Source organism: Danio aesculapii, chromosome 12 (genome assembly GCF_903798145.1).
Source record: "Danio aesculapii chromosome 12, fDanAes4.1, whole genome shotgun sequence".
Lineage (NCBI taxonomy): Eukaryota > Metazoa > Chordata > Actinopteri > Cypriniformes > Danionidae > Danio > Danio aesculapii.
Genome location: NC_079446.1, coordinates 10629854 through 10647060, shown reverse-complemented (window position 1 = coordinate 10647060; position 17207 = coordinate 10629854). Strand labels below are relative to the sequence as shown.

The window sequence follows — 17207 nt, the reverse complement described above, 5'->3', positions numbered from 1 at the left end:
AAACCGTTATCGTAAGTTATTTTGTTAGATAAGCTATAGATTTGGCTTCAGTACTGACTAATCTAATGTATATGCACAAATATAATATTGCATAGTTTCCTATTAAAAATATGAATTTAAAAGATAGATTTATAAGTGGTGTACTCATATATGCTGAGCACTGTATAGTAAGTTTACAATCTTTTTTATCTGGTTTACAATCTTTTTATCTTTTTTATCTAGTGTTTTTATCTTTAGTCGTGTTGTATTATGTAAGAAAGAAATCCAACTATTGTCTGGCCTAATCTGTGAATAATTTCTCCATTCACAGCAGCTCCAAAAACATTTTATTTCAAACCATTCATATTTTAACATGCAGATAATCAGGCTTTCCCTCACTTGCTTTGTGGATTAGCCGAATTGCCAGCTTTTCATTTTTCAGCCATGTTTAATCCGCAGAACCAGCACTGATCTCCGTCGTGTGTCTTTTTGTCTGTGTAGCGGTGAGGAATGACAGAAATAAGAAGAAGAAAGAAGAAAAGAAGCCCGAATGCACAGAGAACTACACGCTGAGCCCAGACACAGAGCAGATGATCGACAGAGTCAGAAAAGCCCACCAAGAGACCTTCCCCTCGCTCTGTCAGCTTGGCAAATACACCACGGTAAGGCTGAACTTTCACTCCATTTTTTATTACACACCAATGTATTTCCTTCATGTGATGTATTTTTCAGTGCCATCAGTCAAAAATGTTCACAGTCTCATGATTTAGCAAAACATTTTGCTTTGTTGGTTAAAATAAAAAATATATTATATACAATATATATATATATATATATATATTATATATATATATATATATATATATATATATATATATATATATATATATATATATATATATATACATATATATATATATATACATATATATATATATATATATATATATATATATATATATACATATATATACATATATATATATATATATATATACATATATATATATATATATATATATATATATGTATATATATATATATATATATATATATATATATATATATATATATATATATATATATATATATATATGTATATATGTATATATGTATATATATATATATATGTATATATATATATATATATATATATATATATATATATATATATATATATATATATATATATATATATATGTGTATATATATATATATATATATATATATATATATATATATATATATGTATATATATATATATATATATATATATATATATATATATATATATATATATATATATATATATATATATATATATATATATATATAAAACCCATCATACTATAATCCTCATAATTCGTAAAATGGTCTTAGACAGAAACTGCTGCTGTGATTGCAAATGTATGTAGTTCATGCCTGATGATGATTGTCCCTGACAGCACAGCAGAAGCTCACACTGCCACAGCAGCACCTACAACCTCAATATTAAAAGATTATTATTATTGTGTGCATAAATATAAAAACCATCACCTCCTCATAGGCCAGGGCTATTCAATTGGCAGCCCGCAGGCCATTAGGGATGCAACCATTAACCTATTTCAATATTAACCCATCTTTAATTTGTTACAGTTAATTAATCTTAAAGGCTTCTCAACATCGTGTTTCTGTTGCACAGAATAAAACTGCTGCAACTAAGCAAAGTTTAGCACGCATTGTCTTCTGTCTGTCAAGTGACAATATTTACATTTTAAAAGTCTCATTCATTTACAACATTTAAATGAATCACTTAATTTCCGGGTTTTTTTTTTTTTGTAGCTCAGCAATAAAACAAACAAAATGTTGTGTTAAATTCGAAATGACAATCTCTGTCAAAGGCATTTCCCCAACCACCTTCCCATCATTCTCTTTCTCTTTTTAGATGGGACGGTGGGCCAAATTCAAAGGTTACTATTGGCCAATTTTGGCCAGTGGGTGCTACTTTTGGCATCTCTGGATTAGACCATTAGCATCTTGCTCTAAAATTTTGAAAAAGAGTTTCTAAGACTGGTGAAAAATGCTGTTTTTTAGCAAGATGCTAATGAATCAGGGTACCTTCTGTCCATTCCATATCTGTTTTTAAACCAAAAAAGGGAAAGCTAAGAAAACGGCAATTTTTTGGTTTTTCTTTTGCTCACAAAAAAAAGAAAAAAAAAAAAGGTTTAGGGTAGGAAAACAGATAAATTACTTTAAAATTCACTATCCACATGTAGGCAGTGCTGAAATGCCCTTTTCCCTCTGATTGGGCAAGCAAATCTGAGCTTGTGACGTCGCCCTCAAAATAATAGTATACAGGGTTCTGTACTATTAAAAAACTAAACAATAAGAAAACACTAAGTAAACAATATTAAGTATTATTATTATTATTATTAGCTTATTTTTTATTTTTTTTTATTTGATTATTATTATTATTATTATTATTATTGTTGTTATTTAGGCCTACAGTAGCTCTGAAACAATCATGCAAACCAGGTGCTGCTCGGAAATGGTTATCTTTGCTTAGCATCAGGTGTACAGCAGCAAGAAGTTTGGCGGCGAACTATAGGCATATTATTCTTATTATTAGTCATATATTCATTTTCTATTCGGGTTAGTCCCTTTATATTATTATTATTATTATTATTACTATTATTATTATTATTATTATTATTATTTTATAGGCCGTGCTCGGAAGCAGTTATGCATACCAGGTTTTGCTCTGAAATGGCTTTCTTTGTTCAGCATCAGGTGCACAGCAGCAAGATGTTTGGCAGCGAACCATGACCTTATTTTAATGACAAATGTGTAGTAATACTGCTAATTTTTTTTTTTATGCATACGCAGTGAATGTAAGCCTGCTAACTGATCAAAAGATAGAATATATAAACTTAGTTTATATATGTAATTAAATAATAATAATTAAAAGCCTGAGTGCTGATCCGCAGAAGACTTCTATTTTGAGGGCGACGTCACAAGCTCAGATTTGATTGGCCAATTAATGGAAAAAGGGTGTTTCAGCACTGCCTACATGTGGATAACGAATTTTAAAGTCGTTTATTTGGTTTCCAAAAAACGTTTTTGTGAGCAAAAGAAAAACCAAAAACGGGCCGTTTTCTTAGTTTTCCTTTTTTTTGTTTGAAAACGGATATGGAATAAACGGAAGATACCCTGATTCTAATGATCCAATCCGATTCAATGCTCTATGCTAAGATAAGCTAAAAGTGCTCCCACCAGACATGGAGATTGGCTTAATGGATAAAAAAATGTAAAAACTCGACTGTTTGAATCTAGGGAGATGATTTACTACTGAGCCTATTCCAAAAACGCTGGAGTGTTCCTTCAAAATGCCCTTAAATAATACACAATAAATAAAACACAGTTTGATGGTATTTTTGAACGGTACTTCATCACAGCAGTTTTCAACACTGGTAATATAAATGTTTTTTAGGTGGCAGATCGTCATATTAGAATGATTTCTGAAAGATCATGTGACAATTTGAATCACAGGAAAAGAATCAGTTTTAACCTACATTCAATAAGAAAAAAGCTATTTTAAATTGTTGTCTTTTTTTGCTGTATTTTTGATCAAGTAAATGCTTTTATGATTTCCCAGTGATGGGTTGCAGCTGGAAGGGCATCTGCTGCGTAAAACGTATGCTGGATAAGTTGGCGGTTCATTCTGCTGTGGCAACCCCTGATTAATAAAGGGACTAAGCCAAAAAGAAAATGAATAAATACATGCTTTAATGAGCAGAATAGGCTTCTTTTTTCATAATTTTGTACTGTACCTGATTTGTGTCTCTCTTTCTCTCTCTCTCTCTCTCTTTCTTTCTCTCTCTCTGTGTAGAGTAATAGCTCGGAGCGGCGCGTGGCCCTGGATGTGGATTTATGGGATAAGTTCAGCGAATTATCCACAAAGTGCATCATAAAGACAGTGGAGTTTGCCAAGCAGCTGCCAGGGTTCACCACCCTTACCATCGCAGACCAAATCACCCTGCTGAAGGCCGCCTGCCTTGACATACTGGTGAGAACAAGCCCAGATCTGCACACTCAAAGGTCAAAGCTAACGAGTGCCTTGGTTGAACACCTTAGGACTTTTCAAGGTTGTAAGTTCAAACCCCACAAGCTCTCCTTTGTGGAAAAAGTTCACTTATTGTATGGAATGTGCACTGAAATCCAAATCTTTTAAGCTTTCTGTTTATTGCAGATTAGGAAAACAAATAAAAGAAAGATAAGTACAGTTAATGTACTTTAAACCCTTCAACTGATGTATTTCAATTGTATTGTGTTGTGTTTGACCAAAACAAATTGAATGAATTGATTTTAAATCTAATGTATTACTTGATTTTGTATAAAAATATTTATAACATATGTATTATAAATGCTTATGTATTATTTCAGTAGAAATAACATCATTTGTTGTATATTATATTATATTATATTATATTATATTATATTATATTATATTATATTATATTATATTATATTATATTATATTATATTATATTATATTTGGGGCTGGCAATTTTAGCTTATTCATTGAATTTATTTTATTATATTAAATGGATATTTTCATATTAATTTTATAAAATGTCTTTATTTACTTACTTTTGTGTCAGTTTAAAACTGTTAAAAAATATATTGTGGTTCCTAAACAGTGAAAACCAAACTCAGAACTGCAATAAATATACCAAAATACCAATTCAGAAAAAAAAAATCTTAGAAAATACAAATCGATTAGATTTTGATTAAGTTTAAAGACTGTAGACTAAATTAATTTTATTCATTCATTTTCAGCTTAGTCCCTTTATTCATCAGGGGTCGCCACAGCGTATTGAACCGCCAACTTATCCAACATATGTTTTTCTACACAGCGAATGCCCTTTCAGCTGCAACCCATCACCGGGAAACATCCATACACACTCATTCACACACATACACTACGGACAACTTAGCTTACCCAATTCACATATAGCTCATGTCTTTGGACTTGTGGGGGAAACCAGAGCACCCGGAGGAAACCCACGCAAAACACAGAGAGAACATGCAAACTCCACACAGAAAAGCCAACTGATCCAGCCGGGGCTCGAACCAACCTTCTTGCTTAAACTAAATTATAGATTATATATTAATTTTTAGGCATGCCATTGCTTGTCTTTAAAGACTTTTAAACAAAAAAAATTTAGGTTTCTTTTTCAGAAATGTTGTTGATCCATGTTCATTCATCATCACTATGTCTGCTTTCTCCAAGCTCAGTTGAATATGGTGATGTAAGTCTCTGTGTTTCTGTGTTTTAGATTCTGAGGATCTGCACCCGCTACACGCCCGAGCAGGACACCATGACGTTCTCTGATGGTTTAACACTCAACCGAACACAGATGCACAACGCAGGCTTCGGTCCACTAACAGACCTGGTGTTCGCATTTGCTAATCAGCTACTACCGCTAGAGATGGACGATGCTGAGACGGGACTGCTCAGTGCTATATGCCTGCTGTGTGGAGGTACACACACACACACACACACACACACACACACACACACACACACACAGTCAAACAAAGATATGTGTTGTTATAGAAAATATTTACATATAGTTGTGTTTTTATAAAACTAAATAGCATGCTATGCTTTCATACTCCAGATAAGTGTACATTGAATTTATATGCATTTTTTGAAACACTAGACTTTATGTAGTGCCGTTTGAAGGGTGGTGGGGTATTTTCTGAATACATAAATGTCATGTAAACATTCTAACACACTGTGCCAGTGTTATAATGGAGTTTTGTATACATATCAATGTCTGTTGATATATGGAGGTCTAGTGCCTCACAGTGTGTGGTGGCGGTATTGCATTCAGAATATTTAGAGTGACGCATATTAGCTATGTATATATGTTAATATTTGTTTTATTTTATAGTTCTGATTTCTTTCCAATTTCAATTAAAAACATTGTCATTTCTTTGACAGTTTTTCAATTTGTTGTGATTAAAATCACACTATAAAAACCGCTGCACAATTCCCTTGTGTTGTCTCAACACAAATTCAAGTCATTTTTCAGTGCAGGATTATTCCACTAAATATTGCAAATGTCTTAAACATTATTTTCAAAGATTTTTTTTTTAGTTAATTGTCATTTTATGCAAAAAAAATGACAATATACAGTTGAAGTCAGAATTATTAGCCCCCCTTTGCATTTTTTTTTCTTTTTTAAATATTTCCCAAATGATGTTTGACAGAGCAAGGAAATTTTCACAGTATGTCTAATAATATTTTTTTTTCTGGAGAAAGACTTATTTGTTTTATTTCGGCTAGATTAAAAGCAGTTTGTAACTTTTATTAACCATTTTAAGGTCAAAATTATCAGCCCCTTTAAGCTATTTTTTTACCATCATTATACAATAACTTGATTATTACACTAACATGCCTAGTTAACCTAATTAACCTAGTTAAGCCTTTAAATGTTACTTTAAGCTGTATAGAAGTGTCTTGAAAAATATCTAGTAAAATATTATTTACTGTCATCATGGCAAAGGTAAAATAAATCACTTATTAGAAATGAGTTATTAAAACTATCATGTTTAGAAATGTGTTGAAAAAAATCTTTTCCCCGTTAAACAGAAATTGGCGAAAAAATGAACAGTGGGGCTAATAATTCTGACCTCAACTGTATATAGCAAAAATGAATTAAATGTGCAATGAATGATTTTTCTTAAAGAATTAGCTATTAGGTCCTTCTGGGAAAGTGTAACTATAAATGCTAACGTTAAAATTATAAATAATTTGCTATTGAAATAAAATTTTAGTGTACAAATTGTTGTCTTTAGTATATACTTTATTTTTATTTATCTAAATGTTACTACTACAAGATATTTTAAGAATTTTGATGGGAAATAGACAGTTTGATGTTACAAGAAAAAAGAATCAAATTAAGCAGATTATTTTTATTTTGAGGTTAAAGAAGATTTGTACATTTCTGTCAGTTTTTTTGTCCGCTTCGCTGGTATTTTCTCTGATAATTAACATACAACAAAATGTTAAACAACATAGACATTATTTTCACAGCCCACTTTACTCTTCATCACCAAGGATGCCAATAAATGTCAGTATATTATCAAAAATAATAATAATCAGATATTTGCAACTGAAACAAATGATTTTTGTGGCTAGTTTTACCAAATTTTGCAGCAAAATTTACACCACTTGTTTTATTGTTAATGCTTCACCGGCATTATCTCTGATACTTGTCCAGTCTGAATGTGTATCTGTACGCTCTTCTACCACAGCCTGAGAGCTGCATTTCACAAGGTGTTGTGAGCTGAATATGAAGTGTTGTTTGTTGGTTTGTGCAGATCGGCAGGACCTGGAACAGGCTGATAAGGTGGATGTACTGCAGGAACCCCTTCTGGAAGCACTGAAGATCTACGTGAGGAACAGAAGGCCACACAAACCACACATGTTCCCTAAGATGCTGATGAAGATTACTGACCTGAGGAGCATCAGTGCAAAGGGTGAGCTGAGAATTCTGATTTCTATTTTTGTTTCCTCTATTTGGCCATTTCTTGTAGGCAAAAAAATACAAGTGTAGCTTTTGTATTTTTAAACATATTTTAAACAAGTGATGGGCGAGTAAATCATGACAGAATCTTCCTTTTTGAGTGAACTATCCCTTTAATTTTGTCTGCCAAAAAGATTTGTATTATGATTAGTATATTCCAATTGATGTTTTACTTTGTTTATGGCTATAAATAAGAGGAAGCACAAAAGCCAAACTCGCTTTGTAATTCATTGTGAGCTTTACAAAATGGGAAGTGACTCTAAGAAAATTACAAAACACTGAAATTTGGTAATTTGGTAATGAAATTGTAATTGCTTTTAATAAAATTAATACATATTAAACCTTTTTAACATTAATAATAGGGCTACTGGTGTTTTTGGTTTGCACTTCTTTCAGTGTTATGGCAATAAACGTCACATCAAATGATATTTAAACTCATATTGGTAGCATTTAACACCAAATAAAGCACATAATCTATGGAGTCAATCTAGGGCCATACCTGTATATACCTGCAAAATAAAAGTTTTGCAATAAAAAAATAGTGTTGAGTAAAAATAAATAAATAAATGCAAATCTGCAAAAATCGCAAAGCGAAAATAATTTTTTGAGAAATAAACATAAATTTTGCTATCGAAAAAAAGAACTGCAAAGGGAAAATTAAGCTTTGAGAGATAAAAATATATATAAAAATATAATAAAAATACATATATGTGCGTGTGTGTGTGTGTGTGTGTGTGTGTATATATATATATATATATATATATATATATATATATATATATATATATATATATATATATATATATATATATATATATATATATATATATACATATATATATATATATTTGCAAAACATTTTTAATAGCATTGCCTTTATAAAACCCGTCCAGTCAATTGCAGTGCTCTTTTTTTTTTCTGCGCATTTCACTTTGTGGTCCTGATTTGACAAGTTGGCGGGGTCAGGGGAACTTGGGCATTTACAGCAGGCCCAGACTTACTGGGCTGTAAGACCACCTCAGTGATTACTGTGTCTCCAGGTGATGACGTTGCTTAAATGGAGGCAGTTTCGGGCCTACCGTTAATGCACTGCTTGATTTTTTTTTTCTCTTTTTGCAGTTCTTTTTTTGTTTGCAAATTACATTTTTATTTCTCAAAACTTAATTTTCCGTTTGCAGTTCTCTCTTTTTCTTAGCAAAATAATTTTTTTATTTGAAGTATATATGGCTATAGATTGACTCCATAATAATCTGTACCTGAGGTTATCAGTAGTTTAGGAGTATATCCTTTTATTCTGCCGCAATATAGCAGAAATAGAAATGGTTTCTAAATTAGAAATTTAGCAAAAACTAATTTTAACACAGAAAAGATACCTTTTATCGCGCCAAGTTGCATGTAGTTAGAATGACATCAGCTATATTATTACTAGACTCAAATAGTTTGAAAGGGTTTAAAAGAAAAAGCCCCTACTCTCATCCAATAAACCTTTTTCAGCTTTTTTTATTTCAAAATGTTAAACAATATAGGCATTATTTTTCAGAGCCTTTTTGCTAATAGTTACCAAGGATGCTGATATTTGTCAATATTAGTCCAAAATAGTTATAACCAGAGGTTTTTGCAACAAAAGTTATTTTTGTGGTGAAATTATTTTTAGCTAAATTTTTAGTGAAGTTTACGCCACTTCTTTTATTGTTTTGCTGTGACAATATAGGCTACACAAAAATGTGCGAGTTCCACAAAATGGAGCATTTAACATTTGCTTGAATTTGCATAATTAAATGAATTCAGTGATCGTGGAATCATGAAATCCTTTGAGAGTGTGATTAGTGGAAGGCACTGTATGCCGGACGAGCCCCCAATCTAGCGAAAATAATGCAACGTGAAAGACTTATATACCAGTAAATATTCCATGAAAATAATCAAATTCTTTTTTAATCTCTCTCAGGGGCTGAACGTGTGATCACCCTAAAGATGGAGATTCCGGGCTCCATGCCCCCTCTGATCCAGGAGATGTTGGAGAACTCTGAGGGTTTGGAGAGCTCCTCAGGCGCACAGGGCTCACGGGCCTCTGCCACTACTCCGGGCAGTTGTAGCCCCTCCCTCTCTCCCAACTCCGCCCAGAGCAGCCCGCCCACACAGTCACCATGACAACCATCATCTAAACCATCGTTGGCCACTTACTGACTACTGTGTGCTCTCCCGACACGCTCAAAAACACACACTCTCAGTGCCGCTACTCTGCCTGTGGGAGGATCAAAGCTGTGTCACCGGAATTTTTATTTTTTTCCTCAGATCAGACTGTGATTGTATTCCTCCTTAATTCCCAAGGGGGGACGAGGGTGAAGACAGAAAAAAACGAAGAAAAAAAAACAACAACTTAAGAATGAATGAATAGACAAATTCGTAGAAGGACTTTTCTTCTGCTTCGATTCTTCTGGCCTGGACTTCTGTTTGCAATGACCAGAGACTGATTTCCTACAAACTAAAACTACATATAAATATATATAGAGAAAACCTGGAATGATTGTGATTGTGAATAGAATGAAACATGGACTTGATGTAAAGATGCATTTCCTCACTTTTTCTCTTAATGCCTGTGAAAGGACAAAGAGTGAATTGTTTTATTTCAGACTGATTATGATGTTTTTCATGGAGAAAAAAACATTGAAAAGATTATTAATTTCCACTCACAAAATTGTGCACAGAAGATATAAAAATGGTTGCAAAAAACACAGTTTGTGTGATGTTTTCTTTCCTTGATTTGTCTTCAAGCTACTAGCCGATTTCTCCAGAATTTCTACTATATTTTAATATAGTGTGTTTTGCTTAATATTTGATAGATGAAGTTCTAAAAATGTCAATAAGAATTCTCAAGGCCCTGATATACTTTCTGCAAACTTGGATCTTTGTTGCTGACAAGTAAACAAATTCTGAACCTCGGAGCAATGGTATTCTGTTTTTATTGTGTCTGACATTGCTGAATTGAGTGAAAAAAAATAGCCTGAGAAAATCTGCACATCAAAAAATGAATGTAATATTACATCATCCATGGCAAATCTAAATAGCCAGCACTGAGTTCTGCAGACAAGGACAAGGAGATTTAAACCACTAAAACAAACTTCAAGAACACAAGGATCTTTATTGGCATTTCTTTAAACATAGAATCTTTTTTATAGTGGGAAATATTATTTATATTATTAAAATGTTCGTTACACTTTTAAATAAATAGTTCTTTGAAGAACCCAGGGGAAAGGTCCTTCTATGGTATCACATTGAAAACCCCTTTTTGATTCCTCCTGGCGCCTTTAGGGGTGCACTTTTATTTTTGCTGTATTTGTATTTTGATTTGACTTGGTGTGTATTGGAGTTGTCATTGAAGAAAGCATTTGACAGAACAAAAAGCTGTATATTTCAATAAGTGCTGATTTATATTTTTTGGTATGGGTCCCCAAATGTTCACCAAAATTGAGTACACTACGCACAACAAAAATAAGTGTGTTGGGATGAGAACATTTAAAGAAGAATCTGATTGCAGGGATGAGTTTATGATTTCATATTTCTTCTCATGTCTGAGAAAACAAATGAGCCTAAAAAGATTTACATGCCAAGCTAATAAGAATTATTGAATACTTATCAAAGAGGTGTCAGTTTGCAGGTGTTTTATAGTATACTGGGGCCTTAATTATATTAAACATTCAATAGATAAGGGATAATCATCGGTTGCAGTGCATTGAAGTAGAGTGGGCGATAAGGGAACGTGATATGAGTGGGGTGGGGTGTTTAAAGTCCCCAAGAAATCAAAACTAAGCATAGGCCTATAATTTTGTTAGCTCACATTGCCAGTTTTGTGGTGAACAATTCATCTGTGCATGTCATTAAGAAAAAAAATGTTTGCCCAAATCTTTAATTTGAAAATGCACTACCCTTTTGTTTTCAGTTAAATTACCAGATTATGTGATTTTGAGGCAATGGGGTGTGGCTAACATACCGCTGGTCCAACTGTCAACAAACAAAAATGGTGAGCAGGGGGACTCTGTTGGATTGTAATAACTCTCCCCAAACCCTTTTCCAGATCATTCTGAATGAAATACCTACTGTACTACATCCATTAAGCCCACGGTTAAAAACACAAGCCACGCCTGCTGTTTGCTCATATAAAATTTCATTTTTCTAGGAACCGTGTCACAATACAAAAATAAATGAATAAATCACAGGTTCCGATACACAAGGACTTTAAGGGTTAAATCACCTGTGCGCAACAGTGGTCTTCTTGAGTCCCACGGAGAAGCTTCTGAAGGTCAAAAAAATGGACGATAGTGGATGCTATGTTGGAGTTTGTTTATATGTATGGCAGTCTTTCTTGTGTCAGACCACAAACCAAGCCATGAAGTCCAACGAATTGTACAGAAGGGTGCAGAAAAATTCCTGCAGCAAAAGATGTCCCAATGGGCACAGTGGCCTCCATCATCCTTAAACGGTCAGAGTAAGGAGCCACTAGGATACTAGAGTGCCTGAATAAATGAAGCAATTGAAGCAGAAGGGCCTTAGTCATGGAGGTAAACAAGAACTTGATGGTCACTCTGAAAGAGCTTCAGCATTTTGCTGTGGAGAGAGGAGAACCTTCCAGAAGATCTTCTCTGCAGCACTTCACCAAACTCCATTACAGCCCTGATATCCTGAAGATCAAACAAAATGATCTGGTCTAATGACAAACTTTTTTCACCTGAATGGCAATCATTATACCTGGAGGAAACTAAAAATGCCTGGGTTGTCATAACCTAGTGGTGGGTTTGTCCATATTTAACCCAACATTGTGTAAAAAAAAAATTTTTAGTGTATACACCATTCATTACCATCGCTACAGTAAAGCATGGTGGTGGCAGCATCATGCTGTGGAGGTGTTTTTCAGTGACAGGAACTGCCAGACTAGGATTGATAAAAAAATAAATTCAGCAGAAACCTCCATGATGAAAACCTGCTCCAGAGTGCTCTGAACCTCAAGGGAGACGGTTCCTCTTGCCTAGATATCAAAAGAGTAGCTACAAGACGACTCTGTGAATCTGCTTGAGCCATAACCTGATTTCACCAAGCAGGACATGTTCCTGGATCAACATCTACTGTATGTTGATCCAGAAACAACATTCCAATCAGCCAATCAGAATTAAGGGACATGTTTAGTGTTTAAATTAAATTTAGGCTCATGGTTAGGTTTTATGCACTTCTACATGATTGTTATCCAACTTATATTCCCCTCTGATCTTGGAAAATATTTACAGTTATTCTTGGGTTAAGGTATGGATTACATTTACAAACAAAAATGTTGTTCTAGGTTCAACATAGATGTTAATTCAGGTTTGCATTGTACTTGATAAAATCACGATGTGCATCTTTGAGTGGCCCAACCAGAGCTCAGACTTGAACCCTATTGAACATCTCTGGAGAGATCTGAGCATATCTGTGCACCAATGCTCCTCATCCGACCTGATGGAGTGTGAGAAATACTAAAAAAGAAAAATGAGAGAACCTGCCAAAAAAATGGTGTGGCAGGTTTGTAACATCATTCCCTAAAAGAGTAAACATTGTGAATACCCAGATGGACTGTACATTATTTAAAACATTAAGCAACTTTTTATTTTGACATTTTCCAAATTTGAGTTGCAATGGGCATATCTTACAGTTACTCTTTGGTTTTACTATTTTAAAATCCAAAGAACATTCTCTTACAGTAGCATGTATGGCGTCCTTCCATACAGTGACAGAAGATAAAGGTTTGGGAAAGTTTGTGCTTCAAGCCTTTAACAATTCTTTAATAAAAACTTCTCATGTAAACCTCAGATTAATTGACACAGAAGATAATACTGTCCAGCTTTAAAATAATAATTTTATGATAATACTTTTTAATGAACTCTGTAAAAACAGAGGACAATTTAACAAAGATGTTCTGCAGATGAAAACTTTAATATCAAAACTGTGACCATTATTTGCATAAGAGCCCGCACAATCGCAAACAAATGTATAGACATCTTTTGCCAGCTATATTTTTTATAGGTTAGACAACTGGATGAACGTTTTAATGTTTTATTATTTAACAAAAATTGCTTCAAAAATTGCAAATAAATGAATAAGAAATAAGAAAAAACGAAAGAAAAAAGGGTAAAAAAGAAAAATTGCAATTACAACTCACGTCTGTATATGAGTAACCCTAAACACAACAATGCAGAAATGTAGTAGTATTAATAATCATTCATTTTTCTAAGGGCTCAAGTGCTTCAGTATGTTAAAAACAGAAAAGGTTACCTTTGAATCGTTTGACTTTTATTTTGACAGCAGGACTCTTATGTTTAACAGTTCAGCATCATATGACACAGATTGAACATGGCTTCAGTTCAGTGGTAGGAAATGTTGACACTTTTAAAAAAATTTTTAACGCTATCAAACTCAAACGTTATGTTTTTAATAAACAGAGGAGTAATGGCAAATATGTATATTCTACTAAAACGTCTAACGTTAGCGGATAAGTATAGGTAAAGAGTAAACGGAGGTGCAGAGTTTTGACAGTATGTTTTAGTGCTTAATTCAGAGCCTTTTAAATTATCATTTTGGTAACGTCACCTAACGCCATACTGAATAAGTACATTGTTAGATAATATTTACTGACACTTACTACGTGTAAGGACATATCATTGTACGTAATGTTAGTATATCATTTCTGGATTGAGGTCAAGTTGGTTTTATATTCGCACATTCGTTTATTTAACTGTCTCTATATTGTTTACCACGCTAATTTGAAGATTCGGTGAGAATTAGCGTGCAAGTATAACTTCAAAAAACATTAACACTATCTAATTGACCGTAAACAATGATAGTGTTTGATAGTCATTGGCTGCTTATATGATTTCCCAATTTAGAATTTGCAAAGAATACTTTTCTGAACTTGTATTATTACGGGGAAAGTCTGAATGTGCGAATATAAAACCAACTTTACCTCTATAATTTCTGATATCTGTGCCATGAAAATATCTTGTTTTTGGTAATGGCCAACAATGAAACACAAAACATATGAGAATGTGTACATTTTGTACTTTTAATTTTGTTTCCAGTCTAGCATTAGTGTCTACATTATCAAAATGACAGCTTTATGTAAATGTGTGTGTTCTGCACAGGCACTCCAGAAGCCGTAAATATGACAGTGAGTGGCAGGCAAGCCATTTGGAGGTTTCAGCAGTGGAGTTCAGTGACTATCATCCACTCAAAGCCATCACGGTACAACCACAACTTCCATGCATACTTATTGTTCTGTATCATTTAAAAGATATTACTCTCGATCTAATATTTGTAGTTGTAGTTATTTGCAGGCCAGAGTTGGCCGCCCATGGTAAATTACATTTCTATGATGGTAACTGGCTGTTTGTTCAACCACCTGCTGATCTCCATATATATGGCATGTCACATTCAGAATATGAACTGATAATAATATTAAAATTAACTAATATGTAATTATGCTGTTGTCTAAAAATCAGGGTTCCACAAGTAGGCTAATGTGATTTCTGTAATATCATGAAATATTAGGAATTGTAAGGTCTATTCCAGACACTAAAAGTCAGATATGTTTTCTATATATTTTTCCAAGTCATGCAATGTCATGGATTTATTTTGTATTTTAAATGTAACATTTCATTGATCTTTTTTTTCTATACAGTTTTTAATGTGTTGTTTCACATGATTATAGTTTTTCATGTTTATAGTTTCATTGTTTCAAATGATTATAGTTATTCATGTTGTTTTATTCCTTTCCTGCTTGCTAATTAGCAATCAAATATATCAAAAGTCTTGACACATTTAAGTTACAATAGCTGCGCCATTTTTGTGTAAAAAATAGGGTGGATAGGTCATAGAAATTCATCTTTTTTTTGTCAGTGAAAATCAGGTAAAAGCAGGCCTGGATTAAGAATTCAGAGGCCCCTGGGCACATTATCTTGTAGGGCCCCTTACCCGGCCTTTGAATTAAAAATTAAGAATAATACTGTGTATTATTTTTTAATAAAATTAATCTATAATGTATTGCCCGCATTTTTTAAATAAATGATATATAGTACATATATTTATAGTCTACAAAGAATTTACTTTTAAAGCACACTGATAAAAAAAATACTAAATAAAAACTAGTGAAAATTAATGAATTTTAGCATACTACAAGTTCTGAAGCAGTACTAATATAAAAAATATAAAACATTTTTAAACAGAAATATTTTCTTTCTTGAAAAAATAAATGTATTTCCAATCTGATAAGTAATGGGGAAAAAAGAAGAATGAGTTCATCAGACGCTGGATTCGAACCAGGTTGATGATCAATTGCATCAAAACATGATGCCATTATTATGTTGTCTCTGTCGATCAAACATTGATGGGTGGAAATCGCTCAAATAGCTTATTCCAATGAGGTGCGCTATTTGCACTTATTAGCCTAAATAGACACTCCAAAATCAGCATTTTTCCCCCCTCGCATTATGTGCCCATAATGCCCATTAGTTAATCCGGCCCTGGGTAGAAGTCATTTTTTGATTGATTCGGTTGTTTTGAAGATGTTTAGGAAACATGCCTCTGCTGGACATATATTGTCATTGCACATTATTTTTTAAAACTGTAACACCTACAGGTTTTTCTCTACCCAACATATGGTAGCATTCTACCTCCAACACCGTAATTTATTTCAAGAAACATTTCATTTAGATCCCTATTAAAGTGATATTTTACAAAAAATTCTATATTTTGTGTGCTTTTTAGTGGTAGTGTTAATTTTTGAGGTAAATGGGTTAAAGAAGGGTGGTTCATTCCACTGCGGTGACCCCTGATAAATAAGGGACTAAAGAATGAATGAAAATGAATGAATGGTTTAAAAAAGTTGTTAAAATCTCCCAAATCATTGCATAAATGTATAGACGAGAAGTAAACAAAAGCAATAATATTTAACTTTTATTATTAAATATATATTTGAATAATTATTACACTTGTTATCATTGGGGTCACCCTGACACCAAAGAAAAGGAAAGGTTGCAAAAATAAACACGGAATAAGGGTTAAATGGAACAAAACAAACCATCTGTATATTTAACCCTTTATCAGGCAAGGTTATATGTAAATATAAGAAAGATGGATCTTAAAATCACACAGTCACTCCTGGAAAGGATTCAATTATGCCAAAAAAAATTGATGAATCTGTAGGACATGGGAATTTTTAATCTTTTAAGAACCTTGGGTTTCCAAACATTTGCTTTTTTCCTCTAGGACTAAATCTAAATATATTTTATGTCAAATATCTTACTCAGGACAGTACTAAATAATGAATATCATGCATTTTGTCAGGTTTTTCCTGGCTCAAAACGAGACATGCAATTTTTGCTACTGAAACAAACACATTTTGCATTATTCTTCTAATTTTTTCAAGTGAAACTTTTTTTTATTTAATTTTTAAAAAATGCCTAACATTAGATATAATTAAATACATGACCAGTACTTGAGCATCACTTTTGTCTGTCATTAACCTGTTTGATTTTTTTTTTGTCAAAAAGTGGATGTGGTTCACAATTCGATAAAGATCATTTGTAATTTTTATAATTCGTAATTCTCTATGCAGAAATAATAATAATAAAA

General features: G+C 32.8%; 2 protein-coding genes across 3 annotated transcripts in view; both read left to right on the top strand.

Moving 5' to 3' along the window:
• raraa (retinoic acid receptor, alpha a) overlaps positions 1 to 10498 on the top strand; it is a 348397-nt gene extending 337899 nt beyond the window's left edge. For both annotated transcript variants that reach the window (XM_056468992.1, XM_056468993.1), the window contains 5 exons: positions 481 to 641; positions 3848 to 4024; positions 5298 to 5502; positions 7351 to 7509; positions 9502 to 10498. In XM_056468992.1, coding sequence (XP_056324967.1) covers positions 481 to 641; positions 3848 to 4024; positions 5298 to 5502; positions 7351 to 7509; positions 9502 to 9704 — 905 coding nt within the window. In that variant the 3' untranslated portion in view covers positions 9705 to 10498. The remainder of the gene's footprint in view (positions 1 to 480; positions 642 to 3847; positions 4025 to 5297; positions 5503 to 7350; positions 7510 to 9501) is intronic.
• Positions 10499 to 13903: 3405 nt separating this feature from the next.
• Positions 13904 to 17207, top strand: part of vps35l (VPS35 endosomal protein sorting factor like) — a 37193-nt gene continuing 33889 nt past the window's right edge. Inside the window, exons 1-2 of the mRNA XM_056469724.1 lie at positions 13904 to 13948; positions 14720 to 14819. Coding sequence (XP_056325699.1) covers positions 13932 to 13948; positions 14720 to 14819 — 117 coding nt within the window. The 5' untranslated portion in view covers positions 13904 to 13931. The remainder of the gene's footprint in view (positions 13949 to 14719; positions 14820 to 17207) is intronic.